The following is a 26,479-nucleotide window of genomic DNA, read 5'->3' as shown; positions in this document are numbered from 1 at the left end:
TTTACCACAATTTATTGAGGCTCCTTTTCCAGTTCACTTATAAAGGATGCATGTCAAGTCTTAAATGTCACTTAAAAAGGGAAATCAACATATAAAAGGAGCTTGTTTACAATGTTGCATTTGTGCCTTTCATGAGATTTGAAAGAATACACTAAAATATAAAGGTGTACAATAAAACCTTATAAAAGCCAACAAGAATATCTGCTCCTTGAATAATTTTATTTTCTGAAGGCTCCTTATAAATAAGGAACATACATAAAATGAACACAACACTGTTGACAATGAACAAAACAGCATTTGATCATTTCCAGCTTTATAAAATTTTTAAAAATGATTTAGTTATAACAAAAAGACTCATAGCTCAGCAAGTATCTTATAGGACCATAATCACATTTTTAAACCATAGACTCAATTGTTAATGGGGGGGGGGGGAAAATCACACTGCATCTAGCTACTACAATATTTTCTAAGCATAATCACAGCTGATTGCATTCAATGTGATCTACATCAAAATTCATATGGGATGTCACACAGTGACAGCATTGTAATATACAAGTAACATTTATGCCCTCCAACAAATACAAGTTAAATGAGACTCTGAATTCAAGCAGAATGGAATGTTGAAGCCAACTAGAAATGTAGTGGAATTCAGATTGTCTGTAACATGACCTAAAATTGTACATTCAAATGACTTGGAATTCAGTACTGGTGGAAACCTATAGAAGAAGCCACAGTTGTTACACTGCTCTTCATAGCCTGTAATAAATACTAGAAAATAAAAGGAAAAGTCCCATATTTAATATGAAAAAATGCAGTACCTACCTTCAATGACCATGTTTTTCCCTTGTCTGAAGATGGTCTTGGGAGGAAGTTAACTATTTTCCTATAGAGGCGTATTAAGCTATAACCACATTTCAACTAATACAAAAGTAAATATACTACCTGAAATAGTGAAATCTTCATTTGAAAAGAATTAAAAGACATAGAAAAAAAAAGATTTGTCAAAATATCAACTCAACCACATAATGACACCCTTATACTTGAAAGAATTAACAACATTAATTTTAAAGGTCACTCTAACCCGTAAGCAACATAGGTTATTTCAGCTCAGATCCTCAGAAAGTATCCAGTTATTTAAGTCTCTGAAAACTGTACTCAGGGACCTAACTTGGGCTCTATGAAAAAATGTCACCCAGGATCTTTGCACTGAAGAAATTCATCTGAAACAACAACAGTGTATTTGCTAATTAGGGCCCAATAATACACCTGTTTGTTTAAAAAGCAAAAAACACCCCCCCTCCCCCCAAGTTCAGAGCATCAAATGACTGCGTAACTGCACCCTGGGCTTTTGGCTCCTTCACTGAAGGAACGGCACCCTTCTTTCTTTGAAATGGACCCTTAATACTGTTTCTTGATATTGCATTAGGAAGAAATACTGGCAAGAACCAACTGATACCTTTAAAATATATGAGCTGCTCTTAGTAAAAACTAAATTATGAACTGAAGCTGCAAAAAGCGAAGGACCACAGGAAACACGCACAAACTTGAAATGGAATGAAGATACCAACTGGCTCTTGTTAAAGGCGTTAGGATCGGTATGTTTTTAGCAGCTACACTGGCGCCAAGCGGACTGAAACAAAATGGCACGTAGTCAAAATACAGCTTACCTGGCATACACATAAAAGAAGACAAACTGTATGTTTTAAAAAAGGCTATTACCATGCTTAGGACTGGTACTACAGAATCAACTTGCACTCCTCACAAACTCACAATTTTTAAGGGAGATGGGTACAAGAAAAACTAACTCATGTMTGGCAATACAAGCATCTCAGCACATTCCAATCCAGGACAGCTGATCCCAGCAAGTTAAGGCCCAAATTTTCCATCTATCCTTCCAAATTACACACACCATGAATCTATTACATCTGCTTTTTAATAATCTAATTTAAATACCAAAATTGTAAAAAAATATTATAGAAATGAACCGCTTTATGCTGGAAGTAGAAATCTTCCTACATACTGTCTATTGCCAGAAATGGCCAGTGCTACAATGTCTGATACCAAGGCATTGTAGAAACAGATTTGATCTGATATTACAGTATTGTAAATAACCCACCAGAGCTACATACATGAGAGCATAATTTAACCTTTGTGCCCAGGTTCAGTAACTAGCATCTTGCACTTTAGACTGTTTTAACATAAAAAGAAGAAAACATCCCAAAATAACTGTTAAAAAAAAGGAGAAATTCCCATATGGATTCTCTGTTAAAAGAGAGTTTGCACAAATTCACAGCCACACATTCTTCAGTAGTTTAGGTTGCAAGTGGCACACAGTGCATGTTTAGCATCTGTAAAAAAGAACCAGAAATACCTCAATAACTCTGACATCAGGGATTTCCCCAAGCTAACACTAATTCTACTGCATTTTGCATTTTCCTACTAATATCAAGGAACGAACATCAAATAAATCTTAGTCAGGAAAACATTGTCAAACTGATCCTCAACAGAACATAGCTCTTTGCAGTGTATATTGCAACAACCTGCCTTCTTACACATGCAGTTTATAATGAGGGAGTGCAGCTTAATGTATAGTTAAAGAATTTAAACAGTGTTTAGGATTTTATTTTTAATTTAAACCAGCACAGTGGTTTCCAGTCATGTGTTGTTGTAAGATTCAACACTTGTCACTACTATGCAGAGGAATCAGCACAGAATATATATATAAAAAAATATATATATGCGCTACTTAAGCCTTATGTGGCACTAAAAGCTTACTCTGGTTCTTTGCAGAGGTATGAATTTCAGCTGTAAGATTTTCTGGGTTCTGTTCAAATGTAGTATGAAAGGATATTTTCCCAAAAGAGTATATCCTTCACTGTACTTTTTCTTTTCTTACACAAGCAAGCAGTGCTTCCTATATAGCACACTGAACCCATTTCTCATATTCAGTATTTCCTAATTATCTGTCACTTGAGTTTAGAAGATGCATTGGGTCATCATATCCAATTTTAACTGGAAAAAAGCAGAAGGTAATCTACACAGAAATGAATATACTGTACTTGTGTAAGTAGTGCAAGCCACTGCTTTTCCTCTGAGCAATGTGCATACAGTAAAACAGTGCAGACTCAAAGCCATACAGTAACATTATTGTAACCACAGTGATTACCAGAGATGGTCAAAACTGGATGTCAAGCACAATTTTATCTTCGTAGAGGGCAATCACCAGCATGATGGCAAATCCAAGAAGCAGGCCTAGATTCTGAAGAATGAACTGCCCCACAGGACAATAACCATGCTCTTCATTATCTCCATCTCCATGAAGCATTTCTGGCAGCTAAAATGAAAAACAATTTAGAAAGAGTCATTTCACTTCTATTCCATTTATATATGGACAAGTTTACAAGATAACACTGATCAAGAAAAACATTCCAGGATTCAGTTAGTTGGAAAAATAATCCGTTAAGAAATAGTTAAAACTCTACCCAGTCATTACATGTTATAAAAACATGGTCTCAAACAAATCACATATTTACAAAACAAAGTGAACTATGCCACAGCCTTTCCTTTGGGCATTTTTTTAGCTTTTATTTGACTGCACATTTATTTGAACTTCAAGTTCCTCAGGATAAGGACCAGCCCAGCTTTCTTTGAGCTCTGCTCTTTCATGTTCTTTTACTCAATTAAAACCAAGTCATGCTAAAATAAACATAAGAAGAAGCTTTGATTTTTGCTACAGTAATTGCCTTGCTGAAAATATACCCTTATATTGAAGCATATATAACGACTGGTCTAATTAACTTAGCCATTCATTTGCTGTTATACACTAACACATGCTCATATATTTTCCTTGTAAGTATGGAAATAATAGGGAACAACCTGTATGTGGCAAGCAGTTAAAGAGAAATTCTATGTAAATCCATTAAAAATTCTGATAGTTCTGGATATTTATAAGACTTCCCCACCTATGAAGAAATACCGACGACAGCACCAAATAATAGCAGACTTGGAAGATGTAAAAATAAATCATATGAAGTGTTTAGCAAAACCACCCATACAAAACAAGAATAATATAAAATGCAGCACAAACAACTGAAATTCAAGAAAGCATGAGGTAAACAAAGAAATTCCTTCAAGGCACACTTAGTATAGAAAAATATCATACAGAACAAAGATGCTCCTTTTTCTGTAYGATCCAAACAGAGACTTCAGGCAGCCTACAGCACAAGTCTCTAGAACTACCTAGTGGTCTTCATTAGATAGGCTATAACAGTTTTGGTTATTCCGAGTACCTGAATACTGTACAACAGACAATGACAAATTATCAGATCATCAAATCTGCCAAAAGGACAAGTATAAGGACGCACCTGGTCTTATATTACTTTATTTCAAAAAGATACTAAAAGCTGCCAATTAATTTGACTTGTTGAGAATTTAAATCTCTATTAAAAATATACTTGTCTGAAAAATGTTTACCACTTGTAGAATAGACCAGACAGCCTAACTCCAAACACTATAGCAAATTACAAAGTACCATAAGTCAATAAGGATGAATGAGATAGTCACAGACTTTGCACTGCTGAAGATTGCCACACACTTCCTCATGCTGGCAGGCAAGACATGTTGAAGAAATGAATTTGTATATTTGCAAATCTCAGTTGTATTCACCAACTAATACAAAACCTAATCAGAGAATTGTGCTAGAATCGTTGCTGCCAATTTTGGAAGCTGGAAGAACTGCACACAATCCAAGCTTCATAATCAAGAGCTACAGAGACATAATAGTGATATTCCAAATCTAGAAATACTCTTAAGGATAATCAAAGAACATTTGGGCATCTGTTTCAAAACCTAGGCAGAGCATGGTGCTCTGTCTCCACAGCTTACAAAGTTTCCAATCATGGACGTGAAAAGGGAAAGCATGATTAGTAGAAGAGGAAGTCTTAGCTACAGATAGTCACAGCTCTGTCACGTATCCCCAAAACTATGGAACTGAACAGCAAGTAAAATAATCCCTCTAAGACAGAGACAGAGGTTATTYACCTGTAACCAGTATTATGGGCACACACACCCCATCGCTCTATTCAACATATTTATTTTTATGGTTACTGTATCTGCAGAGGCATGCTCATGCTCCTCTTCCTTGTTCTCAGAGCATGAATACACAGGGTAGAGGAGGTCAGTGCCACTTCAGTTCTCGCTCAGCTACAGAATCAGTGTAGAAGGAACCCTGGAAAAACTCATAGGGAGGACGACGGTGGAGGGAGGCTGTGTGCCCAAAGACCTTGTTACTAGCAAAAAACCCTCCTTCAGGCTTAGAGATGTAGTCCACAAATACTAGCACTGGAGGAACCTCTTGCATATTCACATTTACCTGAAGCAAATCCCCCTCAAGTCCCGCACTCAAATAGGAACTGCGTAACTGCGCAGTTTTGCTTGAACTCTGGATGCCTCTGCAACGGCACAGTAGTTAAAGGAGATATAAAGAGAACTCCAGATAGCAGCTTGGCAGAGACCAGGAGGAAATTTTTCAGAGATGCCAGATGTTGTTTGAGATCTGTTGGAATGTACTCTGATGATGGAGAAAAGGCTTCACCTTAGCATAATTATAATGGGCTTTCTCTTTTACTAGGAAAGAGCAGTTTGTAAATGAAGAGATGGAAATCCAGGGAGGCACTCCACAAACTGCAGAAATGGAGATACTTCTGAGAGAAGCACCAAGAGCTACTTGAACACCTGTAAATTAAAGCTTTAACTAGAAGTTAAACTTGAAGTTTCTGGCCCAGCTAGTTGATAATTTAATACAATATGAGATCTGTCTTTACAATCCAGGGAAGTGGCTTGAGTTATCCTTTGTTTATATTTAAGCAGGAAGAGTATTACAAAATATCCAAAAAATGAAAACTGATCTCACCATCATTATATTGGGGCTTAGGAAAGAAAAAAAGTGAGCAAACTGACTTATTTAAGTGTAACTCTGAAGCTCTTTAGAAGAGAAATCAGGATTAGGTAGAGACTGATAACATGTGCAGAAATACTTTACTGTCTGAAGGATCTGGATGTATGGTGTACAGTCACTAAATATAACATACGTATAAGCTAACTCCTTGAAGCAGCAGCATGTACTCCACCAAATGATTTTTTAAAATCTTATCACCACAAAAGCAATGTTTTACCAACTGCTCTTTCTAAAGGTTAAAACTAAGTTTTCTAGGACCAAATATATGAAAATCAAATTTTACTGGAGAATAATTCTAAGTAGTGGATTGAACTCCAGTTTCTAATGTCCCATCCACAAAACAGACGATCATCTTATGTTTATTAGTGGGAAATGTGAGCCTCTTTCCCAGCCCACTATAGTTTTTGTATTTTAATAAAAGTTATGGGCAGACTTCCACAGCAGAAACCCAAACAGGCACGCAACTATAAAACTTTGCTACATCTCTCAAAGTATCTGCAACCTTTTAAAAAGGCACAGAACAGAAACAGCCATCTACTGTCAACAGATATTTCATTTTGTGTCATAACAAAAAAAAATTCCAGGGTAGGTGCAATTTCAAGTCCTAGGCTTCATGTATGAAATGCAAAATTGACATAAAATCATAAGAGTCTTACCATATCAACCAAAGCCACATAGAGGAACATGCCTGCAGTGATTGCAAAGATCCACAAGGTGATGTTATTGGCATACTGTCCCACGGCTGTGCCTATCAGCATCCCTATGTAAGCCATCATGGCAGACAGGAGGTTGTACACAATGGCTTGCTTGACTGTCATACCTGCTTTAAGCAGCACAGCAAAATCACCTAAAATGGGGACAAAACACAGAGGTTTAGTATCAGTGCTCCTTAAGAGAACAGGTAGACATGTTAATAGATACATTTACTGTCTCACCAATCCAAGGCGTTGTCAAAGTAAAATATGCTACAGAGGCTATAAGGGAGAAAAGGCAACAAGATATGACAACTGTATTTACGTGCAGCATGACCTTGATTAAAATATGATTTAAAAGTGCCCATTCATCATGCTGACTGGTAGAAAGGTAACAGAGGTTAATCGGTAAAGATAAATGGAGAAGTCCAGATGTGGTCTTTCCAGAGAATACACCTGTGCATACAGACTTGTCTTGACTTCACAGAAGTTGTTCATGGCACATAAAAATTCAGGTTTAGTCTCGATCAATACCTGTGAAGATTCCTCTTGTCTACATACACCTCATTTTACTAATTCTAGAAGAGTACCACGGAGGCGTTGGTGCCCAGAGAAAGGGCAAATGAATTTGAGAAATATAGTACTAGGAAAAGGAATAGTTACATTCAGAAGGAGTGATTTCACACCCATGCTGAATCACAGTTGGTTGGTTTGAGACATGCTGAGTTAACCTATATTATTTTGAATTCAGGGCACCTCTACTAAAACTGCTGATAGCAGTAGATGTTCTGTAAAGACCTAAACTTTTATCTTGTTAACCAACTCCAACARTTTTACTCCCCTCAGACAGAACTCTGGTGAATATGAGGAGTGAAAGATGACATAAAGCCACCAGGGTAATGAATATAATATTCTCATGTCAGAAGTTAATTGCTCAACCTGGAACTGCTCAACCTGAAATGCTCAACCAAAATCAGAAGTATATGCGGTGAGCTCCTACTCACTTCTTATACAAGGTTAATTTTCTAAGTTAACATGATTAAATTATCAGCACAGCAATATATATTACAGTCCTTTATATACTCCAGCAGTTTCACTTATCTCTAACCACTGTACAGCACCGTTATCCAACCATGAACATTTCCTCTATTATGTCCCATTTGTACCCATTACTTACCTTGTACTTAGYATCTGTCTATATAAAATGCTTTTCACCCATTATCTCCAAGGGTTTTTGAAGTACTTGTTTTACCTCACCTTTGAACATTCAGGGATAGCAACTCAGCAAGCAAGCAAACTGTTTAATGTGGCACAATTCCAGGTTGCTGGCAAAAGGAAGACTCCTTCTCCTTTTAGCAGTTCTCTCACTAGTTTGACACTGCACTAATATTTCATGTGATGTGCCTTATGGCCCACAGGATGACAACAGTTTTCATCACAGTTAGTTAATCCCCAAGAAGAAATGCTTCAAAATAAGGGGAAGAATGGAAGGTGCCAGCAAGAATGCCTACAGACTTTATCTAAATAATCATTGATACCTCCGGTATTTAGTGGCTGTGTGGTACAAAGCATCTTCTGAAGAGCTCCAGAAAATTTTCTGCTTATTCATTTAACTTTTTGTAGTGTGCCATAGGATGTGCGACATTTTTAAAGACAATGCCACACAGACTAGTGTGAAACTCTGTATATAAAATGCAGAGGCATAAAACTAACATGTAACTGTATGTTCCTAAGAACATTTAAAAGACATGTCCTGAAAGCTTCACAGAACTGATATAGCTAGATTCTTGCTAAAATAATCCTGTATTAATATTCTCATTATATACAGTGAAAAACAATATTTTTCCATTACTCTCTAAAGTTCTGGTCACCCCAGTAGGATCTGCATTGTATCAGGCTTATCAGGATGAGCATCACAATAGCTTTTAGATACATATTTCATACAGACAAAGAGACTGAACAGATCAAGTTTACGTCATTAGTTACCTAATTCATGGGGAAGCTCATGACAAAATACTGCTATAGATGTACTAATTCCTCCTGTCAGTCCAGCACTAAAAGCTGCTCCTAGAAAAATAAGATTCAAATGATATTTTACTATTTTCAAGTCAGCAAATTTCATCAACAAACTTCCTGAGATTACACCTTTTTGTTAGAATGCATGCTCTAATATTGTTTCATTATGTCTGTGGTCTGTCTGGAAATACTGGAAGTCTCCTGGATGTGCATTACTACTGCATACTTTATTACTGTATCATCTGTGAGGCAAATCTTGAGAAAGGAGAACACAGCTGAGAGGAAAACACAGATAGGCAGGCAACAGGCTAATGTTCTCTAATAAACAGCACCACTTTTACATCTCGAGGAACTCAAGCGCATCAGCCTAGTAAGTGTGCACAAGTGCAACAGTCCAGTTCTCTTCCTTCCGTAATGGAAATCCAAACTACTATTTAGCCCATAAGCTCTCTATTGCTTTGATGCTTATTTCTAGAGTGCATACCAGCAACATTAATAAAACTAACTTGGAAGATAACAAGGAGAAAAACATTTGCATAAACCTCTTTGCATAACTTCTGTGTAAGCTAATTAAATTCAATCAATTTTAAGCTCATACCTTAAATAACTCCGACATGAGAAAACTGGTATTAAGTGGAAAAAGAAGGCACAGTCTTAAGACAGAGAGGATATTTAACTTTTCTTCAGAAAAGCATGCATTCCTCAGCATGATATATTCAAGTGATGAATATATGCTTTTTTAAAATATATGTTTTTACTAAAGCATCAGCTGTTTGGGCTCAAGACATGAATATTTAGAAATGGAGTTTTAATACAGCGAAGCTCTCAACAGATGGTGAAGTGGTCCTTTTGGCCTTATAAGCCACTGTTTAAATGACTTACTTATTCAACAGCAAAAACGAAGCAAAAAAGTTAATTTTTAGGGAATTTAGATTTTTAGGAAATTAACTGGAGAAAGCAGAGGTACTGTAGTCAATTCCCCTGGTTAACGCAAGGCCCTACAAAGTAGCTTACCTTAGTAACCTTAGCACCTTAGCTTTACCTTGGTAAAAATTTCAAATATATGCACTTCAGTACTTCCACTATCATTTTTACTCCTATGACATATATTCAAATTAATGTGCTTTACAGTTCAAATGACATATAGAGGTTTATATGAATCAGAGATGATGATATAATAATAATCAAATCTGTAACGGTTCCAGTTTCTCTGGTAGTTCAATTTTCTCTACATTTGGTTAGAAATCAATCTAAAATGACAATAAACCAAAAAAATACTTTGCTCAAACACAAATTAAGTTATCTTAAGTACTATTTTTTTTGATTTTGAAAACCTGACTCCTAGTACATTTGTTATTTATAAATTATGTATCATTATAAATATTACTAATAGAAATGATATCATAAATAAATATTATTATAAATAAGAGAAAAATGAACTTACTGTTTATCATTCAAAGGCAAATACCGAGACCCAAACAACAAATGTATATTGCAGGTACCCCATAATTCATGAGCAGTCTTGTCTGCACCTATATTTATTTGGCAAAAGTTGCTACTATTGCTAATATCAATACAATAATCTTGGTGGAAATAGTCATAGAAYATTAACAAAGGGAAGACTAATATAGTTGATGTCTTTTTCACTCCTGTTCTGAAAGAGGTTAAACAATGCCTTGTTTAAGTAACTACAGGAGCTAACTTGAAGCCTTACCTGTGATCACTGATAAGGAAAGCATTACCAAATTATGCAAGGTAGGAAGAAACTGTTGAGAAATACCTACTGCTTTTTCTTACCTATTGCTAAGCCATCACTAAAGTTGTGAATGCCATCTCCCATAATTACCATCCAAGCAATATTAGCTATCCCAGTATCTTTCAGGTCTTTTCCAGAATGACAGTGGCCATGGGAATGATGGGAATGTTTGTGATGCCAGTGGTGACTGTGTTTTCTAGCTATCATTTTATCTTCGCCATGGCTCTCATACTCTGAATCATGGAGATCATGCTCTTGAGCAGTGTGAGAGACATCATTGTGAGAAGGGTGCACATTGTTGTCCTCTTCCACAGACAAGAAGTTTTTGGGAGGAGATTCCAGCTGGCCATCTAAATCAGTTAGTTCAGTTTCATTAAGTCGATCTTCAGATAAAACTGAGTCGTCTGCTCCTATGTTGAAGCCAGTTGAGAGATGGTGCATTAATTCTTTTTTAAAATACCACCAGCACAACTATATGATTGAGCTAAGATTTTATCTGCTTTTCAAAAGCAAAAATATAAAATATTTTAGCACAACCCAAACTAAAAACTGTTGTCAACATTCAGCCAAAAAAGATCTCTCATTGCATTATTTTTCAGTGATTTGCATATAGAGCATTCAGCAGTCTCCATTACAAGGCAACAGCTCTGTACTCATAGCACACACGGTCAGTTTTAGCCTGAGCTGGGCTTGTACCTGTTACTTTGCTGCTGACAAAATTTATGGTTCAACACTGGAAAAAAAAAGTTACCAGGACTATAACAACATGTCTCATGCTGCAGATGGAATCCAAACTGCTAGGCAAATTAGTTATTCTGTGTGCATGCACATACAAGTCACCGCTTAACCTTCACTGGARCACACTAGGCTCTGCAGCTGAATATGACAGATCTTTAAAGTTTCTGTACTGCATATATCACTGTGTCATACACTTGTGTCATACAGTGAAATTCTCTAATGCAGCTCATTACTCTGTTAGCATATCAAAGCCCTTTTTGCAAAGAAATACAAAATGCAAACAATACAGAAGCAAATGGGCATAAAATTTAAGTCTACCAATATTTCTGAAGTATTAATAAATAAATAAAATTGGCAATCTATGCTCCAGGAAACAAAGAGTTGTGGAAAAAAAGCAGTTTTGGACAATGAAGTTATTAGATCAAAATAATTAAGTCACAATATTTCAGAGTAAAAATTACACAAATGCTAAGTGGAATTAAAAAAAACCAGGTACAGAATATCTATTCAACAGACAAACAGTTTCTAGACAAACAGGCTTTCTAACATCATTTAGAGGCTGTTTAACGAGAAATGGAATGGCCATTCAGATCAGTGGCAGTGGCACTGCAGTTCAAAATTCATATTCAGCACAGGCTTCCATAGCCTTTAATATGAATTATTTACTGCTTGGCAGAGTACACTTTCAGAGGAAGAGTGTTGTAGAACCAGTTACGTAAGAAGAATACTCTATGCCATTAGAAGCAAAATTTCTCTCATCACCCATTAAAAGAAAATGAAAACATTTAAAACATATGTACCACCATACTCACAGCTGAAAGTGTTTCTTTGTTCTATGTCACTGCCCATTGTTTTATGTCAAATCCCATTTTAAGTTCTTTGAATGGACAAGACTACAGCCCTAACACTCTCTCTTCCACAAACCGTTCATATTTAACAAAACTGCACTTGTATGAATATTGCCTATGGATTCTTCATCAACAAATTCTGCAGCCATGCAGACAACAGAAAGGGAAGTTCACGGAGCAAAGCCCTTTCCCTTCTCTCATCCTTCAAGAAGTGAGTGATATGGCATTTCCTCTGGGTTCAGACTTCATGAGCATTCAGATTATAATGGAGAAACAGTATTTGAAAGTTGTTTTGGATACTTGAGAAGTGGTTGTATTTATGAGAAGAAATCAGTTTTTTTAACTTTCTCAGCCAAACTAAAATACGTCAGAGGCTGGAATCTTCAAAGCGGCACAGATTTTCCTCTTTCAGTTGTGTGTGTTAATTTTTTTTAGATAGTTTCTGCCAGGGCTGAGCTAGTCAGGAAGAGTTTAACAAACCACCCCTCCCCCAAAACCAAGAACCACAACCACCCAAACCCCTGACTGCTTCAGAAATCTGAGAACTATTTGTATGGCAGATTAGGAAGTGTTCAAAGTGCTCTCAGATCTAAGGGAAACAAAATAAAGAGCACAGAGAAAGCCTAGTAAGTCTCATTAACAACAATTTGCATACTAGCAGCACAACTGTACAAGAGATTACATGCTACATGCCAAAGGTTATATGCCACGATTACTTGGAAGCTCATAATCAGAGAATTCTGAAAATAAATGTTTACCTGCAAGGGGTTTGAGCTGAAGCCAGTCAGCATCTGGTCTATTATTTAATTTGTGATCTGAAAGTTTCCCTCCAATTGGTGATTCTTCAGTCTGTTTTTTCTTGCACCATTTCTGCTTACTCTGCAACAGGAAACAAAGTTAACATCTAGTTTGTAAGGTGACACTGACAGAAATGAAGGACGAACTGAATTGTCACAAATCTCTCTTAAAAATAGAGTAAGTTATTCTCTTTTAATGTGTTCAGCAGAAGTACATGTCAGCCTTTGTAAGGCTCATCAGTCACATCTATCTCACTGGMAATTCTTAGGTACCTACCACAGAAATACACACACACAAAAAAATCACTTCATTAACAGAGAACTTTATGACAAGGATTTCACACATATAAAGAGTTATTGTATTTGCCTATTTTGTTCAAGAAAGCAAACATGCAGCAAGAACAGCTCTTCTATTTTGTTCATTTTTAGTAAGTTTTATACTCCTATGATTTCCTCAGATTTTCCTTCAGAGAAAAGCTTGCTACTTTCTTGTCTGCGGCCCATATAATAGACATCAGATTTGCCAAAGCAGTCTAGGGAATTTAATTAATTCATTAATCTTAAAGAAAATACGTCCAATGAAGACCTAGGCACATCCTCCAACACAGAAAATCTTTTGCTACTGTCCAGCTGAAGTCAGCAAGTCTGATGTGAAACCAGAAAACCTGAAATCTTTCCTCACTCTTTCTGGGATAAATGGTTTTAGATTTGTCAAAATAATTTTCTTCTCAAAATCAAGCAATGGAGACAAACAGATGCCAAACAGTTATTCAGAATGACTGTTTAACGAATAGGGGTTTTCAGTGGCTTAAACTCCTACCTACTCTCATATTCCCTCTCAAGTACTCTCCTTTTATACCACTGGCATGAATACAGCATGCCCCCATTCCAAAAAATTCAATTCTTTTCAGGGAAACAAGTAACAATTTGACTGGAAATTTGTAGAAAGTGGGAGGTCTGCAAGTCTTGGCATTTTCCCATGGGGAAAAATTGAATACCTCTGTTATATTGGTAATGTCAGCTAATAGTACACAGTTAAGTTTTTTGTAAATTGACAGTTGTCTAGTTCCTATTACTAGTTGTTTCTTACATATTTCCTTTTATATTTTTTCCAAAAAGCTCACTGCTTTCTGGTGAAAGAGCTAAAATCTCATTTACTTAAATCTACCTCCAAATATACCTGACTAAAGTGCCCTGACTTCCCCCCATCAGATTTCAACTTTGTCTTCACAAATTCCCTTGTTAGCAGGTATGAACCCCCCCCCCTTTAATAAAGGGCTTCCTCATGTGAAATCAAACAGAACACAGGTTAGCAGCACTTGCTAATGCTGACAGAATAACAAATCATCATAAAGAAAACTTCTTAACATTTAGAAGGTAAGTTCAACTATCATGTTTTTTAAATAGCATGCAACTTTACTGCGTACCTTTTGTTTATTGTAATGCTTGTACATTCTTATACAGTGTTCAATGATGAACAAAACATAAATGCCTCCAAGTGCAACAAGACCTTTCAACACTGGATCATTTTCTTCTAGAAAGCCTTCAGTCCCTATTCCATGTCCATGGGCATGTCGATGAGAACGCTTGTGTTCATGAACGTGACCTTGGCCATGGTGGTGACTGTGGTTGTGGCCTCCATGTGACTATTAGGAGAAAAAATAATAACACAATGTGTGACCTGATGCCTTCAGCAGACTGAAATGGCTCCACGCTTGGATGACAAAAAACATAACCTTGCCAAATACTACCAAAAACATTTAAGAAGATTCTTTTTATACAAATGCATTTTACCAGAGAAATTTTTCATTACCCTAATCAATACAAAATATTTTACTGGATAATTCTGGGGGGGGGGAAATCAAGCTTCCGTCTCTTTCTGTCACTATGCTATAAAAGATAATGAGACCAGCAGAAATGTCACACAGAATTACTATTCCTACACTCCCACTGGCAATCAAATGCATGAACTCTTAACTATTACAATCAATTACAGCCTTAACTCTGATCTGAAATACAAAGGTTCCCATTCCCCCCCTCCCAAATTTATATTAAAATTTACATGAAGAAAACATTTCCCCTTCTTCCTCTCTGCAAGAATTTCAGTATACTGGCAAAAATTAAAAACTGCTTACCTTCCCAGGAACTTAGACAATTTCTCGATTAAATACATGAGAAGCTAATTTCTCCAAACATGTGCATTCAAACAAAATAAAAGGAATAGTTTACAAACAAAACAAAACACGATTCTAGCTCAAAAAAGCTAGTAATCAGGAAGCTGAATCCCCCTGAAATGCTTTTAGGTGGTACTGATATACAAGCATCAGTAGATAAGGGATAGTAATACCTGCTAAATTTAAAATGCTCTTGTTGGTCTCCTCAGGTCATTTAACCTTTCTCAAATTATTTTAAGTAACTATGAATATACAACTACATTTCTTTAGAAAAGCACATTTACTTTGTTTGTTATTAACAGAAAGTCTCAAATACTGTTTCGCAATGTCCCTCACAGTCAAGTCAACCTTCATCTGCATCAGTGAACGTTTATGTACTGAAATTTGTCAGACAGCTGTTTGTAAATTCTATACCCTTAAACTAGGGTAAAAGGCAAGGAATACTTACGTGTGGCAACAGATGGAGTAGTGCGTCTCCACTCATTGTTCCTACAGCCAGAGCTACCAAGAAAGTTAGAAGAAATTTGAAGCACCATTGGTTAATGATGGGAATCAAGATCACACCTAGCAAGGAAAGCAGGCTAATGACGGTGATAGAGATGATACCACAAAACCAGGCTGTGGGAAGAAATGAATACAGAAAGGTTATCAGAACAATACTTGGAAAACCTTTAAGACTGATTAATGACATTCTACTATTGCTTAGGATGACTTTTCTTTAACCTAAGCTGTGTGTTTATTCATTCAAAAGATGCTGAAAAATAAGAAGCCAGTACCCAAGTACAGTGCAAAACACACACAGGCTTGTTCGCAGGGCAGTATACCAAAAGACATTAGAAGACAATCAGCTAAGAGAATGACGACACAACCCAGCAATTCTTCCTAAYTCTAAGTTCCAGGCTTACCTCTGCAGTCCATTAATGAAACGTAAAAAGCAAAAGACTTCATGCTGGAGCAAAATGATCTCTCCTACTTTTCTCAACTTACAAGAGCTCTAAAGGCACTAATTTTTATTTAACATTTGTTTTTAAATGAGACTGATGCAAAACTTAACTGGAATAAAYAAATATTTCTCCCCCTTTGTTAGGAACAGTACACATGGTTAGGCAATACTCTTCACCTGGTGTTTTGAAACATACATTTTTAGTTTTGAGAAATAAATAAGGCTCAGACTTTGACAGAGGAACCTTAAAAATAAAATACTAAAATAAGAACTAGAGACTTGAAAGCAACTTGGTAACAATAAAAAACAGTGTATATTTTTCTGAGGACCTCTGCATTGTTGTCATTAGAAGAAAAAGTGATAATGGAATAAAGTACACTCAGTGTAATGCCATTAATTAGCAAAGATGCCCAAATTTCTATACGACATAAAAAGGAGGAACTGCACAAGATACAGATCCCATGAGCAAAGAAATAGGCCTCTTGGAACCAGTATCTCACCCTAATAGCATCTTTTTCCCTTCTATTTTTTAAAATCATCACTAAGGCTTAGATTTAAAATCTGGTGTTTTGCTTTCTCTCCCTGCTTCTCTGGTGCTTCTCTTGTTTCTTCTCAACACAAAAACTTGAAAAGAACCCTAAGCAAAAACTGTTTCACTCCAATAGCAGAGTTCATATGGTTCACAGTCCCAAAGATGGGAACTGTTAGTGGCTACAATTTTTAGGATCTGACTCTTCAAAAATGTCACAGCAATACACTGAAAGATAGAAACGTATTTATGACGGAATTATAGATTTACACAGGAGAATTATTAAACTAATAAAGATTCATGCACAGTACTATCCATAAAGCTAATTAAACCTTAAACTACCAGTGCCATTGTGGAAAGCAATACATTACACAAAGATATAGAGAGAGCAAATAGCTACCCCTATCCAACAATTTTCATTACAAAGCCCTGTTTTACAAACATTAACTATTTGAGCTGTCAAGTACATGATTACCTCAAGCTGAACTTTTTTTTTTTTTTTTTTAAACATTTTAGCCCTAAGTGTTTCAGGCATTTCCATTTTTTTTCCTAGCTTCATTCTTGATCAAAAATACACATTTTGCTATTTTTAACAAAAGCTAGCAACTTTTTATTTTAAAATCATCAGCATCTTGACACTTTGTTGTAGGATCCAACTTCTATTACGGCTGTGAAAGTCTGCTCATTTTTGATCAAATGTGGGGGGGAGAGTTAAAAATGGGGGGGAAGATTATAACCTGTTCAGTGAATTCTACGTTTTAGCAGTCAAATGTCATAAGAATTCTATTTGTACTGAAAACGCTACAGATCAGATTTGACAAGATTTTCTTTGCCACTAGAACTGTAGCTGCTGCAGGGCAGGTCAGGGTCAACACCACAACTTACAACATCTGCTGCTTTATGTGGAAAATTCATTCCTATGAAGGCCACATCTCTCATTCTACRGCAGTGCAGGAAAGGAAACAATCTAATTCAAATGCAAAGGGTACAATAACACATCCTCCAAGAGGAACTGACTGGAAAAAAATTCAGAGAGTATACAGAATATATTGGAATGGATATTGATATCACAAGGAAAACAGGGAGTTGGTGGCAAGACAAAAATGATCGGATGAGGAACCAAAACCAGAGACCGAAAAACAGGAATAGAAAAATAGATCTAGACTGGAAGTAGGACCCTGCAGACCAAAAGACTGTTACTGCATAACTTTGATTCATCCCCAGAGCAGTTCAACCATGTGCAGTGGATGAACAGGCCCTGCTGAAAGAAACAGTATACATGGACATGTAATTCAATATTGTAGCATAATGCGTATGCACAAGTAGCCCAAATTAAAGTTGCAGGGCCATTTGACAGGACACTTGATCTCCACTCTGGACATAGATATTATGACACTAAGTACCAGGTTAAATGACTAACAGCCTTACATGGAGACCAAGAATGGAAAGGAGATTACATAAATTGGCTGAAGTTTCATATATTACAGCACAGATTTGGCAAATGCATCTCTGAAGGGCTTATGTACTCTTACAAATGATATAGTACCTAAAGACGGAACCATGATTAAGATGAGGCATGTTACAATTAGAATGAGTAATCTGTGGAGTTAATCTCTCAAGCTATGACCTCCAGCTTCTGTCTATATCTGTTCAATCTCTTAATAATGGTATGTAACCAGAATTACTTAAAAATGTTATGGAACCAGAATTACCAGCAAAAGGCTGCTGTTGAGTCTAAGGACAAGAAATATATGCAAAAGCACAAACACAAATTCTGATAGTTACTTCCTCATAAAAAATGACTACTAAGGCAGACTTCTGACAACATTCCAAAACAAAATTTTAYTGAAGGATTTCATACAACTGTAGTGTCCAAAACTCTAAAATATGCTGCGTATTAGTTCTGCTTYCATTATGAACACTGGAATAGCTCTTAAGTAATAAAAGATGTTGATGTGTAACAGTCCTAGGAATGCTATATGAGGCTTGGTCAATGAGTGAAGTTATTGTTACTGGGTTATAAAATATTTCTATAGAAAAAGCAAGAGGCAAGTGACCCAAGTTTCTTCAGCAAGGGACCACTGTTCAAACAGTGGGTAGCAAACACCAAATTTGCACAGTTATTTGTCAGTCAAAACACACTAAAAGGATAATAATGTGGATTTGCTGTGAGGCTAAGAAAGGTTAGCTACCTGCAGGCTTTAAGAAGAAAGCAAGCTAACAGAAAGATTGTGTTGAATCAAAGCCTTCCTCAAATTAGGGAATGATAAGCTCCAGGGAAAACTGGCATCTGCGCAGGCAGATTTACTGATTTACAAGATACACCTGATCTGAAATGCTTTTAAACAACAGCTCTAAATGGTTCTTGCCTTGAAAAAATGACTTGTCCTTTACTTGTACTACTTCTCACTGCTGCTGCTTTTGTGAGAGGCTAGAATCTCAAGTCAGGTACACATTACAGTATTTTGTATGCAAGCAGATGAAGTTATATTCTCAAAATCCTTGCATTTTTACTAGTATAACATGTTTCCTTGAGATGCATACGTGGTTTTACTCTACAGGTACATAACACAAACAGACTAAAAGACTTTTGCCAATATGGTACATTATAGTATTCATATAAACAGTGAACTGCTACAAATTCAGGCCCCGCTATGGAAGAACTGAATTAAACAATCAGGACAGCATCAGTCTGTTCACAATCAACCAGCCGTAGAGTTTAGGATATAAGAGAACTGAATTTGAAAAAAACACAAGTGGCAGATCGTCCAATAACTATAAGCAACATAAACTCTCAAATAATTAGAACGTGTAGAAAAAACATTGCAATTCTCAAATGTGAAAAACTTACTCTGTTGCCCAATCTGAAGAATATGCCTACTTACTGATTCCGATACTGATTCTAGATCACTCAAATGCAAAAACTGAAGTTTTCATGAAAAGCTTTACTGGGTATACCATACGCAGGACCTACTTTTCTGAACAGATGACAGCTGTACGTCAGCAGCTAGACAGCCCAGCTAGACTCCTGGTGACCACTTAGAAGGAGAAGTGGAAGTTGTGATGGGAATATGAGGGGAAAAAATCACCTGTATCACACAACCCTCTGCCTGCTCCTCTGTTAAGTATCTAGAAGTCCAGTAACCATAAAGAGATCAGCTTGATTCATAGTAGGGTTTACATTTCCTTTTATGTTGCTTAGGAGCTGTCAATGATAATAATGCCACCTCTTTTAATAGGTACCCTGTGATAACTCAATTGAACAGATAAAAATAGAGAGAAAAAGAATCCTTGAAAATCCTCTATTAGAAGGTGCTACAGAACTATCTGTAGTTATGAGAACAAATCCTAACATGGTTGCATAAATTCTTGGTCATCAGTTAATTAAATTACTTGACTTTAGAAACCTGAAGTATCAGACCTAATGAAAACCTTACAAGCTACTAAGTGGGAACAGAAGAGCACTGGTCTATAAAGGTTTTTGAAAGCTTTAAAACTAAAGAAAAACACAGAAATCAAGTGTTTAAACTTCTCTGCATCCTCCTAACTTTGACAAATATTTCTATTGAAGAATGCTTACACTAGCTTGGGTAAGTGCAGTTTCATTTTACTAGAATCGCACAACCAGCTAGCTACTGGTTAACAGTCACTCAAAGACTGACATCAGTCCTACACCTCCTGCAATCCCCAAACACCAGTTAAGATTTGTTATTTTGTGATTCGCTTCTTTACTTAACAAAGGAAGACCTTTATTACATCAACTGAAGTCTAACTCTAGTTAATACCACAGTATACATGAAATTTTTATGAAGAACGATTTATCATTTTCTAATCAAGTTGACCTGTTTTAGAAGTTATGGGTTACAGTTTGTTTTCAGAGCACAATTAACAGAACTTGAATTTTTACAATTAACTGGCAAATGTGTTATTTATACTCAAGATACAGATGCCATAAAACATGTTAAATGTCCCACAATAAGCCTCACTTATTTTGCAAATTAGGTCTCTTAAAATGTTAAAGGTCTTCAAGCTTAGTTATTCATCAACTTCCTTACTCATTACAGAGAAAGTAAATGCATTCTTTTAGAAAGAAGCACTCATCTGTAGAAACTTCCTAATTAAACTGGTTCAAAGCATGTGCAGCATGACAGTTTTCTACACGGTTTCAACATTTTAATTGGCAGAAAATGCTTAGGGCCATTCTACAAATCCTCTTGGTAATAAAGGAAGGGTCAACTCTGACTAAAATGTGCCTACTCCACAAGACAAACGATTTGCTACCATATACAGGATATTTAGTTTACAGCAACCTTTGAACAGTCAATGAGACAGCAGCTGTGTGCTAAGGGAAATTTATGTACAACAAGTTAATCTTTCTTAATGATGCTGCAGTCATTAAAAATAATTACCAGCAATGAATTCTTTCTAACAGGTATTAATATCCATCAGAATGTAATTACTTCAAGCTTGATTTTTAATGATGCTAATAAGCACGTACACACTAATCAATATTCACAACTATAAATATTTTTGTTTTCAAAACAAGGACATTTTCCCAAGATTTTTTCAGATTTTAATAGTTTCACATCATAGACACACCTCAGTAAAACAACTGTCAACAGTTCCATTATAGTTTATGGATGATAGCAGCAGTAAACACAAACTTAAAAAGTATAATCAGTTATGAAATCAAACAATGGATGCTGCCTTTAAAGTACCTGCTTTAAAAATAGTAAAAATGTTTTTAGCTTAAAACTATAGCAAGAAGAAAAAAGTCTATCGACTTTTGCTCAAGGCTCAACAAACAACAACAAAACAAACAAAAAAAACAGCGCCAGTGAAGGATTTTAACTGAACACTTCTAATACGCTCAACAGTGAAGGAGGAGTGAAATAAAATATTCTGATATTCAAAGTCAGAAAAGTGAATTATTCTCAGAAGTGGCAGTTTAAATGTTGTTGTATTTAAATGCTCCTCAGTCTTTATATTTCCTAAGTTTCCTAAAATTTTGCATGTCAGTTCTACAAAGTTGCATCACTGCTAGGATATAAAACTGATAAAACCTAAAATCATATTTTCCAATGAATGAACTGCAATGAAGGTACTGTTCTCTTTTTCTAAATGAATATATTCAGGTCAAACTTATTATTATGAAAATTTGTGTCAAAGTCAGTCTATATTCTTCCAACCTACAGACAAATGTACTACCTTAGTCACACTAAGAGAAAAAGACAAAGTATTTTAAATGATGGAAACAATACAAAGTGTAAGTGGACTTGCTCATCCCCTAGAGGTGCCTCTGTCTCCAAAGATTCTGTATGTTGCCTATGCTCCTGCTACAAGAAAGTCCAATGTCTAAAGTTAGATGGAATGAATGTAGGCCAAAATGGTTGGGGCACAACTGTTGGGTCTCACTGACAGAAAATAAAAAAGAAATAAAAACAAGCAAACATAAAAAAATAAAAGCAGAAGTGACAATAATAAAGAAGGATAGAAAGCTACAAGAAAGAAAGGTCTGTGTTCCTGAGCCAGAGTCAGGTAGGAGAAGCTATCACACCACCGAACAACAGAATGTTACTTCTGACTTAAAGGATCATACTGTCTCAGATTTCTTCTAATGAATATGTTAAGTTTCAACCATTCCTTTACAGTCAATGCTAAGCTGTGTGGCGTTTCAAACTCTGAAGAAAAGTTAATATTTATAATGCAAAATAATTTCAAAGGCCTCGGATATTACACACTTACCTGATGCACCTGTTTTATCTTTATTCTCAATCGATGCACTTTTATTTTTCATAAAATCTTCAAGCTCATCATAATGTACAACACAAAGCCTTCTCTCAATCTGGTAGAGCAGAGCAGGACACATGTATACAAACAATTCAGGAGATATCGGAGAGCTGGTTTCCAGACCATAGTACCGCAGCAGCTGGGTAACATTTAAGCACTGCAAGCAAATGGTACAAACAAATTAAATATGAAAGCAATTATTTGATTAAAAACTAGCTATGGAAAATTTAGCGTATGATTTGAGAACGTGTAGAGAAGGAGAGAAATTCTGATGCACAACATTCCATGAATGCTGAAATATGTCTAAGTTGATCTAAGTGGTTTTCGAGGGAAAAAAAGATAAGGGGGAAAATACCTGCACTATACAACCCAGTCTCCAAACACCTGTATCTACATAGCTTTTGATAAACGTCAATGAAAATGAGAGTTTCACATTCTTCAGCACAACACAGAACAAGCAATGAAAAAAAAAAAACCAACAGAAAAGGAATGGAAGAGCATAAATCCAAAGTAGATTTTTTAACACTTCTCTTCATCTACCCACCTTGTGTGTTTTGAGTTTCATTTTTAAATTTAATCTAAAAATTCAAACTTAGCATCCACTCAACACTGTACTATTCTGACTGCTTCTTTAAAATCAAGAAATCAAACCATCCTGTTTGTAAAGTTAACTGTGAGGGGGAAAGGAAAATAAAGAGTTCTGGCAGAAATAATGAATGCTGAAGGGAGAAATGGAAGAGCAGACCTGCGCTGAGCACAGTACTAGAGAAGCTACACCTACCTTGCTTCATAGTTGTTTCAGACTAAGAAACTAGAAGCATGCTGAGAAGACACGTGTTTCTTTTAGGAAAGAGTTCAGCAGTTTCCAAAACCATTATAGCCTTAGGTTCAGGAAGAAGTCAAAAAATATAGGGAAAAAAGGTATTTACAAATTTTGGGAAGGGAAAAAAAAATCCCTGTAAGCAGGATTATCTTAGAAATCTTGAAGTATCTCCTTTATACAGAGATAAACAGGCAAGATATTCCCAGAAAAGATGGACGATAGGTAGACAAAAATAAAAATCAATAAAGTAAATTCAAAACTGCGGTCTCCTATCGTATTCACTCTGCTACCCGTATTATGCAATCATTGCAAACATTTGCTACTGCTTTATTTGGGAGTAAGCATCTTCCATTACTATGCAACAATAAGAGAAGTGTACTTACCAGTTCTGCTTTTCACACTCACCTCTTCACGATCACGTTCATCTTCATTATGATCCTTGTGACTACGCGTTGAAAAAACTGCATGTTTTCTTACACTAATCTGTTTGTGCGGTGCTTCTCGCTTGCTGGTATGATGATGTCCATCCTCGTTACCTAGACTGGAATCTTGACGTCCATGACTCGTAGAATGATCATTACCATGTTCATGAAGGTGTACATGTAAGTGAGATGTATCATGTACATGATCATGTTTATGAACATGATTGTGCTCATACTGATCACCTGGATCATGATCTGGAGCATAATCTTGTGCAGTATCTAATGAAGTCCCACTGATTTTCTTTCCTTTTCGTCTCTTTTTCTGTTTGCGTTGTTTTCTTTCAGGCTGATCCTGTGTTGTATTTGTTTCTGTTGAAGGTTCGTGGTTCTGTTCTCCATGTTCACTATGACTAACTGAATCATTACGAGAATGATATGTACCATTATGGTCAAGATGATGATGTAGATGAGGATGATGATGATGGTGATGGYGACTCTGGTCATGAATATGTTTACCATCAGGTTTTACTGATGACACTGTTGTCTCTCTCTCAAGGTCACATTTATGATTTCTCTTTGCAGCCATACCAATCATGGTTTGGTTTTCAGAATCTGAGTGGCTGTGAAAATGAGGATGGTTATGAGAGTGAGCATGCTTTCCTTCCTGTATTTCTAAAGCATATAAGTGGGAAACATGATCATGGCCAATATCATCATGATTTATCATCACTACTTTTACCTCTCCTAAACCAAGGCTTATTAAGAGTTTTTCCAGACCAAACAAAGATAATCTTCCATTTTCACCGTAACGATCAAAAATCTTTTCAATGTAGTATTTTTGTTCATTTTCAGCTTCCAACGCTGAAAATTTACTCGGCATAGATTCTGTTCCACCATTCTGGAAATAGGATGCCTCTGAGATCTGATAGTCATTATGATAGTGCACATGTTCCTCTTCAGGACCATGGTCGTGTCCCTCCTCATGGCAGTGATTGCACTGATGAAAGATAAATGTCAGCAAACAAATGATGCAAAATTTTGTGTGCATGTGTACCTTCATCTCTGTTTCCTGCAAGAGACACAAGAGAAAGCACTTAAGTGTAAAAGCTCTCTCAACATTTTTACTATACTYATTCTGGTACATGTTTGCACCAACTGAATGACTCACAGTTTATTTATTAATTATTAGCATTAACAGAATAAAAACTGTGGCCTTTTTAATACAAAAATTCTATTAATATACTTTTCTACCCAACAGTAAGATGGGCTCTGTGCATTTAGAGAGAGATGCATTCTTACGTGCCATACTTACAGGAGGAAGTTACCAAACCCCCCCCCCCAAACTCCACAGCATTTATAGCCTCTCATAACAACAGAACAATATTTGTTCGTGTATGTTTTCAGAAACACCTATGCTTACGACAAGYTACAATTCTGAAAATCTTGTTAAAAGACAAGTTACATAGGAATAAAAATCTGTTTCACAAATACTACTACTGTATTTTCTTATTTATGGGGATGAGGGGCAGATAATATAGTTGAAAACCCAAACATCGCTTGTTCTCTCATCTGCTGCTAAACACACATGCTGCCCAATTCCCAATTTTAAATGGTAAGTAGCATAGTTATTTAAAAATAAGTTGCCATTAACAAACTTCAGTGTATTGCTCAAACAGATTTTGATCATTATTTCTAATACTTCTTACTTGCATAGGTGTACTGATCCCAAAGATCCATATAGATGTTCATTTAAAAGTAAGGTTACATGGCAAACGTGTCTCTTTTTTATGCAACTCAGGAAATACTGTTATGTTGGCATGCTCTAAATCATATTATTTTGTACTGATGTTCAGAAATTACATCATCTAGATAACATGGTTTTCAATTTAGTATTGACTACAAGAAACTTACTGTTCATCTGTAAGATACTGATGAAGACACTGCATACATCTACCTTGTATTCAGAGTTCAGAACAACTGACTGTTTTAGAAAATGACACTATTTTGTTTACATTTGCTAACAAAAAATATAAAAAAAATCTGAATAATGTTATAAAAGAAACTTCAAGAAAAAAATCCAAGTTTATATAAAAATCATGACAAACTAAAATGCTAAAAATAAGCCAAGAACTGCATTTTATAACTACTGTTTTCTACAGACTTATTTCGGGTAGAGGATATCTGCTAAAATGAATGTAAAAAATTCACCCAAACACTGCCAGGGCTTTCTAGCAACACTTAGTTTGTTCCGTTTGGTACAAAGCAAAATAAGATGTTTACAACAGTTCTGCCAGATACATGTAGCAGATAATCAGGCCCTCCTATCAAAGTAAAGCTCACAACCTCTCACAGCCTTCTTCTGTCATCCAGATTAAAAAAAAAAAAAAAGTCATATTGGCACTTCTTTCCAAAATAACCAAAGGAAAGAAGGCATGAAGCTTCCCGATGGATTTCAACAATTTAACAGAGTTGAATAAAAACAGCCAGAGGAAATAAGTACAAAAGGACAGCTTTTACACATAACTGGTAAAATTTAGAATATGACAGAGGAAGAAATAAGAGCTGAGAAGAAGGATAAACACAGAGCTCCATCTACCTGTATTCTGTATCTTCATATGTCACCAAAGCACTGTAGCAAATGCAAGGATGCAAGTTATAGGAAAACAGGTCAAGAATTCTTTGATCTCTTTTTACACTGAAAGCAATTTTAGTTCCATATGTGCACCTGTACTAGAACTCTGTGACCGATTCTACATTTACAAAAATGCAAGTGACCAGGCCAGTGTATCCTAAAATGTTATTGACTTTCAGATAAAAAATGGTAAGTATATTTGTCCTTCTCTACCTCACCCCAGCTGCTAACTAAAATGTGTTATATGAAGTTGATCAGGAAGTTTCTTTACAACAAACCACGAATATTTTAAATCCATGCATTTTTACTTCATAAAATACTAACCTGATATTTTGTGCATATGCACTTGCAATCACATAGTCG

The 26,479-nt window shown here is 36.0% G+C and overlaps 1 protein-coding gene across 1 annotated transcript; it reads right to left on the bottom strand.

Annotated features, from left to right (window-relative positions):
- Positions 1-29: 29 nt before the first annotated feature.
- On the bottom strand, positions 30-24,550 carry SLC39A10 (solute carrier family 39 member 10). Its single transcript, XM_026091743.1, has 10 exons — positions 23,468-24,550; positions 22,195-22,396; positions 15,426-15,595; positions 14,231-14,449; positions 12,765-12,885; positions 10,462-10,830; positions 8,635-8,715; positions 6,613-6,803; positions 3,167-3,334; positions 30-2,348 (listed from the first exon to the last, which is right to left on the bottom strand). The coding sequence occupies exons 1-9, from the start codon at positions 24,542-24,544 to the stop codon at positions 3,176-3,178; spliced, it is 2,589 nt and encodes an 862-aa protein (XP_025947528.1). The 5' UTR covers positions 24,545-24,550; the 3' UTR covers positions 30-2,348; positions 3,167-3,175.
- Positions 24,551-26,479: the final 1,929 nt, after the last annotated feature.

The sequence above is a fragment of the Apteryx rowi genome, unplaced genomic scaffold, assembly GCF_003343035.1.
Source record: "Apteryx rowi isolate R43461 unplaced genomic scaffold, aptRow1 scaffold_92, whole genome shotgun sequence".
Classification (NCBI taxonomy): domain Eukaryota; kingdom Metazoa; phylum Chordata; class Aves; order Apterygiformes; family Apterygidae; genus Apteryx; species Apteryx rowi.
Note: the sequence above shows the minus strand (reverse complement) of the source record. Positions and strands in the feature narration are given on the sequence as shown.